This window comes from Rhinolophus hipposideros (assembly GCF_964194185.1).
Source record: "Rhinolophus hipposideros genome assembly, chromosome: 22".
Lineage (NCBI taxonomy): Eukaryota > Metazoa > Chordata > Mammalia > Chiroptera > Rhinolophidae > Rhinolophus > Rhinolophus hipposideros.
The window spans coordinates 37,221,155-37,230,643 of NC_138068.1; the positions used below are offsets into that span (position 1 = coordinate 37,221,155).

A 9,489-nucleotide genomic window follows, 5' to 3' on the forward strand; every position below is an offset into this window, starting at 1 on the left:
AGAAAGTAAGTCCTTGGGTTCTGGGTCTTTTTTGAATTCACTGCTATATTTCTAGTGCATAGAACAGTGTCTGGCACTGCTATATTTCTAGTGCATAGAACAGTATAGTAGATAACTATTTGGTGAATTCATGGAGCCAGGTATTAGTGCTTCAACTTTGGTGGATTCTAGCAGTACCACACTTTCCATGGGAAAGATGCCAGAAACTGGGAAGGGCTGGGGGTGGGGGTGGTCACAGGAACCTCTCACTTTACTCCTATCATCCAGGATCCATGAGCATTTTGAGCTTGAATTTCAAAAGTCTCAGATAAAGGAGGTGGAGTAAAGATTGTTCCATTTTTTCCAACCCACCTCTCCCTTCCTTTACCCATTAATACTAGGATCTGAATGTGACAACTAGTGTGTTACAATCCATATCTGCTCCAAGACAGACACAATTACTGAGAATCCTATCATGAATGATTTGTAAACTTTAGCACCCTTTATTTATCTATTATATAAATCCAGATGTTTAATTGGATTTGTTTAAATTCAAATTATTTGTACTAAAGATATAGATCTCACATTTTCAACAGACTCCTACAGTTAGCACATCTTTGCTCATAAGCTGAAAGAATACGAGAGTTGAACTATAATTTTTTTCTTAAATATTTAAAATTCTCATAGTTCTTGCAATAATACCCTTTATTGCTGATCCAATAAGCCACAGCTAAAGTGGCTACAACAATGGTGAATCATTTGGAAATCATTTGTGTATAAAAAAGACATAGAGTTTGAGTCTCTTTGGAAAATCAAATGATAAATCCAAATACAATTTCTCTGTGCTGGAGCCCAGTAACTGTTATGAAAGCAGAGGAACCAGAGGCACCTTCCCATTGGCCAAGGGGATTTACCCAGATGTCTGGCTTTCACATAAAAGACAAGAATCGCTGAAGTCAGTTTCCACTTCCACTCAAAGGGTGATAGTATAAACAGCAAAAAGGAAGATGGCAAGACTCTTGTTACTTTTCCTTCCAGGTCTTGTGGCTATAGGTACCGTGCATGGAATATTTATGGACAGACTTGCTTCCAAGAAGCTCTGTGCAGATGACGAGTGTGTCTGTAAGGACTTTGCTATGCCTTTTATTATCTTCCTATTAAACAATTGAAAAGCTATCCACTAACAGCATAAAATCTAATTGTTCTTTGAAATGTATCTTCTTTTATGTGTACGTGATTGGCATTGTTTCTCCTGGTCTATACCTTTGGAATCTTCCCAAGAATTCACTTGGCTAAAATTTCTGTTGTATGCAGCTTTAATACTTTGGATTTCTCATTCTTCTTGAACTGAACACAAGTTGTGAATGGGGAGGTATTAGTCACTCAGATTTCCTAGTTTTCTGATCTGCTTTGCCTTTTTACTGTTTTGAAATCCAGGCTCCTAAAAGATAGTCATTCAAAGTTTTGTTTTGTTTTTCCCTTTTTCTTCCAGATACTATTTCTCTGGCCAGAGCTCAAGAAGATTATAATGCCCCAGACTGTAGATTCATTAACGTTAAAAAGGGGCAGCAGATCTATGTTTACTCAAAGCTGGTAAAAGAAAATGACGCTGGAGAATTTTGGGCTGGCAGTGTAAGATGAGATTATCAAAAATATACACACATCTTGACATATGTTGCTCTTAATTTTTTCTCTATTACTTATCTTCAACTCATTTTAATGTTTAAAGCTAGCTGTAGAGATTGTAGATGCAGGTGCAAAAATTCCTGTGTATTTGCTTTTACTGCATTTTGAAGAAACAATGAAAATTTCATAACAAAACCAAATGTAGGTTTTGTGATGCTTTGGCAAGAAAAAGTAGTCAAATACTTGGGAACTTGAACATCCCAAAGTGTTTGAGACTTACTCAAAAATGTTTGAACGGATTTGCCAAGTAGAAGCGTTTATGTTGGCAGTCAGTGCACATTTCAATACTTTTAAGAAAATTTTAGCACCTTCTTTAAAGAATCTGTTTTCTTTAGTTAAAACGTGCAGGGGTGGGCCCTGAGGAGGGCTGAGGCAGGACTGATTGATTAACTGTCATCATCTGCAGCCTCACAGATAGATTCTCAAGTAATGAAGAATTAAATCTTAAATTCACTCAAGTATTTGTTCTTTTAAATTTTTGAAAACTGAGAAATATGAATCCTTTAAAATAAATGTGTCTATTTACTTTTTAAAAAATGTACTGACTTTATTTATGGTTCCAAAAAGATTTCAGCAGTTCACAAAATTGCATAAAATAATAAAATGCTATGTAGTGAGGCCAGTAACACTGGGCCACAAAAGAACAGGTACACAATTTCTCTGAGTTGATTTAGTTGCTGGAAGTGAACTTCAAATTTGGGTCTGAGCTCCCTGAATTCAGAGTGAAAAGTGAGCCACTGGCAGTTATGTGACTTTCACTAACAGCAAAGGGGATGCCTGAGGGTTTCTGAAGCAGACTCTAATCAGCTCTCCCTTGACTGTTGCGCTTCTCGGCACTCAGGTATACGGCAATCGCCCTGAGGACGAGATGGGAACAGTGGGTTATTTCCCCAGCAACTTGGTGGAGGAGCAACATGTGTACCAGGAAGCCACCAAGGAGGTCCCTACCACAGTAAGTGTCTCAGACATGGTCAGAGAAAGACCCAGATTTTGGGGTAAAGTAAAGCTGGAGTTTAAAATGCATCATGTGACTTATCAGATGAATCAAGCAAAGCCCCCAATTTCCAATGGTGACTTTTCTGAGACAGTGAGGTTTGGGAGAGCATTTATACCTACTATCAATATTGGAAGTATATTGAACTTTCTCCACTGGCCCCCGTTTTGTTTTAGGTGAAAATTATCGATGTCGCAAAGAAAAAAAACAAAATAGTATTAACTGACACTTAATGGTGGTTACACACTTATTTGCTAAAGATTTGGACTGGAAGAAAAATTACTACCTGTATTTAATAAAATCAAAACTTTCTGAAAAAAATCTTTGAATGCCTTACTTTTAGAGTGGATAGACTCCACTTATGTATGGGGAAAAAATTACACTCTTTTCAATGTCCTGGGGTCTTGTAAACCCAGGACAAAAATAAAATATTCCCTTTGAGCTACTTTATAAGGCGGTTGTTTTGAAGCTATTCTCCTGGAGATAATTGCTGTGCTAAATAACTTCAAAACATTTCCCAACTTACACAAATGGGACTCACGTGTCACCACTTCTTAGCATTGAGTTTAAATGTGTCAAATAACCATATTAAAAGTATATTTGAGAATCTTTATTTTAAGTAATTTTTTACTTAAAGTGATAATTATGTCATAATCTTTGGGGTTCAACCCTTACTTATTTTAAATCCAAATTTCCCTTTGATTACATATGATTTTAAATAAAGAAACTACGTTTGTTTTCTGGCCCTGCCTGCTAAATTCAATCTCTTTTTGCTTTTGTTTTTTTCTAGGATATTGACTTCTTTTGCGAGTAAGAAATTAGACAAGTCTGCAGATAGGAAACACCAAAAATAAAGAAAAAGTAAAAATAACCAAAAAATACATGTGCCTAATTTCTGACTTTTGTTTCCAGGGTTTGTTACCTTACAGGAGGGCTGGGGTTTGGGCTGGAAGTGGCAGGTAAAGGAGGGGCTTCAACTGAGTCTCATTTTCTGTTGGCCTGGTTGTCCCACCACCTAAGCAGGGAGATATTGGCTCAAGTGGGCGAATTGAAAGCAGAGAATTATTTTTCAGCTTTCCTATACAGGGATGCATTTAGAAGGCGGGTTATTTGTAGCGATTTCTAAATAGTAATTCTTGCCAGCTCTTTGGCTCCCCGTATAAATTTGGCACATCTTCCCTTTGGATATGATGTTTTCTAGTTATTTGTCTCTCTGGCTAATTGGAGTGTTATAATGTACCCAAAGGCGCTATATCGTCAAGGAGTATTCGAGGATTGTTGTTACTTTCAATATTTGATGCCTTTGGGATATGAACTGTCAGGGAAAAATAAAAAGCTGTTTGGACTCATCGGTGTTTGGTCTATGCTTTTAAATTTCTCCTTTAAAAAAGGTCAGAAATCATCTCAGTTGAATAATTTTACCCTCCAAATGATCAATTTACCTCTCTCCAAATTTTAAATAAGTTTGTGTGTGTATAGTGGGGGCAGGACAATTTACGAAATCTTTTAAATGAAACAGCTGTCCTTAATATGTGCTGTCACTGGATATTATTTAAGCTTCAAGTCAAAAGACGGGGGGAAAGTCTATGGGTTATTTTCTTCTGTCTCAACTCTGAATTTCCTTTGCCTGTGCAAATTCCTCTAGTCAAGGATGATGTCTCAAGAAAATCTAGTGAGGGGATGCAGTTTTGATGGTTCCAATAGACCTACAAGTTGTTATCTATTTAACTGGAAACCTGCTTTGACTGTGTATTATTAATGTAATTCTTTTTGATATAGTCATGAGTTTTTTGTTTGTTTGTCTATATGTAATTAAAATGCCTGTACTAGACTAAAAAAGAAATCATAATTTCTTAGTTACAAAACTTTTAAAAACATTTTTTACCTTGGGATATAGACAGTCAGGGAGGGGAGGCATGGGAATGGGGGTCATTCCTGTTTTCTGTGATCTGGTTGTTCCACAAGCATGAAGAGGAGAACATTTAGGACAAGTTGGAGACTTGGACTCCAAGGTCATTTTTTTTCTGTGTCCACTGTGACTTTGAGTGAATATGTTTTTGGCACATTCTTATGGAGTTCAGTCAAGTAAATGATACCAAAACAACAACAAAAAAGCCTAAAAACCCCACACCCACTAGTGTTTTGTTGTTGTCGTTGTTATTTCTATCTCACTTTATTCCATAAAAGGTTTTAGGCAACATCTAGGTCTCACAACACAATTTTAAGGTAAGAGGCATTTGTCCTACCCATGTGTCTGTCTGTCTCTCACTGGCTGGCTCCCCCATTCCAGATATTCCATCACCTCCCACCCAGACACCCCCACTATGCCTTTAGCTTGCCCAAACTTCCCCACCTGTCTGGCCTCATGCATCCAGCCTCATTCCCCAAGCACGGGGCTCCCAAGTGCAGGTTTCCTCCTTGCCCCAGTCAGCAGGTCTGATACCTACCCAGAGAAAAGTGAGCTGAGTAGTGGAGGGTTTGGGGGCAGTGAGGCCTCTGGGCTCCTTCCCCCAGGAGAATCTTCCTTCCTTCCAACTATGAGCAAGAACAACATAACACTTCTAAGAGGTTGTCAAGCACTGACATTTTTGGTTCGCAACTTTGGGAGTTCCCCAGGTGAAATGTGAAACTGTGCCCCCATACCCAGAAGGTGAGGAGACATAGAAAAAGAGGCAGGCCACTCCAGACTAGTACATAGCAGAATAAGAAGCAAGGCACTTACATACGAGGCCACATCTCTCAGTATGACTAGATTCAGGAGCAGGATTTGTGCAATAAAGCTTTAGAAAACCCTAACATAGTTCATACGCTTAGAAGAAAGATAATTGGAAGGTGTTGGTGCCTTTAGCTTCACCCACTCCTGACCTGAGATAAATGTGAGCATTTATTGCTTCTCATGTTTATTGGCTGAGGAGACGCTTGTGCCCTCATGGATCTGATTCAATACAGGGAAATATTAAGCTCATTTGTGTAGCATTTAAACAAATCTCTGGAGGAGTGGGTATTTCGGCTCTGAGTGGAGAGAAGAAATAGGAGCGAGCGCTAAGAAGAAAATCTCATTTCTTCAAACATCAGCCTCATCTATCTGAACTGGTGAAATAAATAAGAGAAAAAGAAATTACACAATCTAATACTATTGCACGTTGTACCCTTGAAATGCAATTTTCGTGACTTAAAGGCCTCCCCATGCTATGGTGTCTTCTCAGCTGTGTCACCTACAAATACCAGGGTATATCGGTAATTTAATCAGGAAATTACATATTGATCCAGATGCTTTATATAATCTACCCTCTAACTCATTATTAACTGAGACAGAAAATGCTCCCCAACCCATGATCTAATTTTTTTTCTAAATGGAAATGACTTTTCTGTCACACATGAGCAATTGTTTTAATAATTTTTCTCAAGCATATGCTGTGTGTGTTTGGGAGGTAAAAAATTAGGTGGTGTGACTAGTATCTCACCCACCTTTCCTGCCTTTCATCTCTTCTTATCACCCTCCTCCCCTTTTCCTATTTGCTTGAGCATATGATTTTATTCTGACCAAATGAACCGGTAGAGATGGGACTGTTCATTTGTTTGAGCCATCCTATGTTGGGCTGAGAAAAAGAAAAAAAGAGCACTTCTCTTCCCGGCTCTTTCTCCTTTCCCCTGGCCATCATGACTCCAAAATGATTTAAGCTCCTTTTATCTGTTTTCTAGCTCTTTTTCTAAGCCTTAAATTACTACTGTGAATGTCATCACAAATGGAATAGCAGACAGACCTGGCGCCTTCACTCCCCAGGACCAGACACAGACATGTTGGTTCCCAGGAAGCAACCTTAGCCAGGCTCAGAGGGACAGCAGACAGAATGAGTTAGCTGGACAGACTCACAACACCAGTCTGTCCTGCAGGAAAAGGAAGAGGGATGCAGGGCCACGCCAGGTGATATGTGTTCCCAAATCCCACTGATACCTGAAGCAGACAGATAGATAGATGACCCTGGGGGGAAGGAACCAAAGTTTCTTTGAGCAGCAGCTGTAAACCAGTGTCTTAGATGAGTTTTCCAAGAAGCAGACTTGAGATGAGGATTTAGGCACAGTGATTTACGGACCAATGACTCCCAGGGGGAACAGGAAGGGAGAGAGGGCAGCAGGATAGGGAAGGAGGTAAATAAGGGTGCACCCTCAGTCAAGGCCCTGTAAGAGCTGGCTCCTTCCTGATCCCACGGGTGCCTCAAAGTGCAGTAAGTTACACCTCAGAGGCTTCCTGGACACGATTCAAAGAAGCTGAGCTTCTTTCTGGCCCCATGGTCATTGATTAAGGGTGGCTGTGGGGAACATCATCCCCTGGCAGTTCCGGGCCTCTCTGCATATGGGTAAAGCAGACTTGAAGAAGCTGTAGGTGCTGGGGTGCATGGCAGCACTGAAAGGGCATTCAAGGGCATTTTGGAGGGATCACTGACTTTATCTGCTGTAGCCTAGGTCTTTTCACTTCATTTCATCCTCCCAGCCATCTGTGAGCATGCATGAGCCCCTACCACATCCTTCATGAGGCGAATGGTGGTAATTCCAGTTTCAGATTTCCTCCTTGATTAGCTTCCATGGACCCTGAAACTTCCTGATGTACAAGTTAGCTGCAGTGAAAAGTTTCGGTGAGACCAGGGTGACATCCAGTGGTAAGCGTGGGATCTGGTATACACAGAGATATTTCTAAACTTGAGCAGGCAACCCAGAGTATGAGTGTGCTTCCTAGCATTTAGAATCATCAATATCAGGGCCGTCCCCTCAGATGGACTTTACATGCTCAATCCCACCCCTCCAACACACAAAATCTTAAAATATGCTAGTCACACGGCATAGAGAGGGATATTAATGTGCCTTTATTGCTATTGCTGACATTAAGATAAATTCAACCGATTTGAAACTTCACACGTTTGGGCAAAGCTGACATTTCACTTTCAGACCTGCTTTGCATGTTTGCCTTGGATAGTGAACCCTGCAGAATTTATAGATTGTTTCAGCTGATTTAATTCATTTGCAGAAAATCAGCACTAGCACCTTGAGTTCAGAGAGAAGGAGCTTCTCTGGAGAACAATTAACACCATCACCAATCCCCTCAAGGATGTCATGGGGTGGCTGAAAGGCACAGGACTTGGTGTCCCAGATCAATCACTTATAAAGTATGGGAAGGGGGATCTGCAGCTATTATAAATAAGCTGGTTTTAAGATCACAAATTCTCGATGACGCCAGTCTAGAATATGATTAAAGAAAAGAAAGTGTAGGTTTCTACTTCATTTAATAGACCAATGCTCTATGGGGGCAATTTTGACCCCATTTCCCCACCTCCTCCCGGGGACATCTGGCAAAGTCTGGAGACATTTTTGATTGTTACAATGGAGGGGAGCACTACTGGCATCTAGTGGGTAGAGGCCAGTGATGCTGCTAAACATCCTATAATGTACAAGACAGCCCTCACCCAAGAATGATCCAGACCCCAGTGTCAATAATGGTTGCGAAAGCCTATTCTCTACGGGGTGTAGTAATCAAAGGGTGACTTTGAAAGAAAGACAAATGTTAGGAAGGCCGAAGCAATTATCTGGCTGTATGTTTGTTCTTCAAGTCTAATCTGGAGTGTAATTTATTTTGTAATGAACCATTAGGTAGAGCTGGATACCTGAAGAATACGTCTGTGCAGTCTTATCCTGACACATATACACCGTACCTTCTGTGTTACAACACAGTACCGAGAGAACCTCCATCTTGCAATCGGCTGGTTACAAATCAGCAACAGTGATTCCCTTTCTTTGTGATTTTAAACATGGTCCTTCTGTTTCCTGCTCTAGTTGTGTGTACACTTACTTCCAAACTAACATTTCACCAAATGCCCTTCATCAGCGCCAAAAGGGCTCAGGACTCCGGAAGGGTTGACACATGATGGGGCTGAAGGCTATTTGCATTTCTTCCCATGTCAGTTTTCAGTCTCCTCTAGGAGACTGCTTAATTGCTTTTCAAACAGCTATCATGCCCTCCTAGCTTTACAACTTCTTCCAGAAGATGATTACAATATCCTATTATTTTTCAAGCAAAAATAGCTCTTCCTTCCCGCTCAGTAATGTATGCACTGTCAATTTCAATAGCACCAGCTGTCTTTCCCTGACATGGATCTCTTTTTCCTTTATTTCCCTTCCTTTGCTATTGTCATCCTGTTTAACCTTTCTCGGGAGAGGTTCCTAGAAACACAATTGTATTTATAGAGTTTCTGTACATATGTGAATACAATTAAAATTTATATACTGCACATTTAGCCCAATGTTGACATTTCTCATTCCTTAGAGAAAGAATTTACTTAAACATTAATAACTAAATGTGCGATGCACTTTTCAGTGCATACTTCAGTTCTGAGATCAGAAGAAAGATATCATGCAGTTCTCATCTATTAGAATTGTGGGTTTGTTTAAAAGAGATATGTCATTGGAGAACTAAAGTCTAATTTGAAATTTGTGACTTTATCTCATACTGGAATCAGAAATGAATATAGGTATTTTAATAAAACCTAATTTAACCCCTGCTTGTTATGGTTCATGAGCTTGAATGGGGCTTGTGTAATTTATTTTTTGAAGTTGCTATTGAATTTAAGTTTTAAAGAAAGAAAACATTCCTGTCCTCAAATGACATGGCACTGCATTTCTCAAAATGGATAATCTGAGCAATAGGAAAGTACGAGATGGCTAAAATATACACTAAAGGTTGGAATTTGGGTTTGGGTACTCCAAATCCTACACTTCCATGACTTCTCCCCTTCTTCAAGTTGAAAGGACCAAGTAAGTTGCAAAAATATCAGCTTGAT

General features: G+C 39.7%; 1 protein-coding gene across 1 annotated transcript; it reads left to right on the forward strand.

The window, feature by feature from the left end:
* Positions 1-986: 986 nt before the first annotated feature.
* On the forward strand, positions 987-3,473 carry OTOR (otoraplin; the record flags this gene model as incomplete). Its single annotated transcript, XM_081033657.1, has 4 exons — positions 987-1,101; positions 1,472-1,611; positions 2,507-2,617; positions 3,450-3,473. The coding sequence occupies 4 exons, from the start codon at positions 987-989 to the stop codon at positions 3,471-3,473; spliced, it is 390 nt and encodes a 129-aa protein (XP_080889783.1).
* Between the last annotated feature and the right edge of the window lie 6,016 nt (positions 3,474-9,489).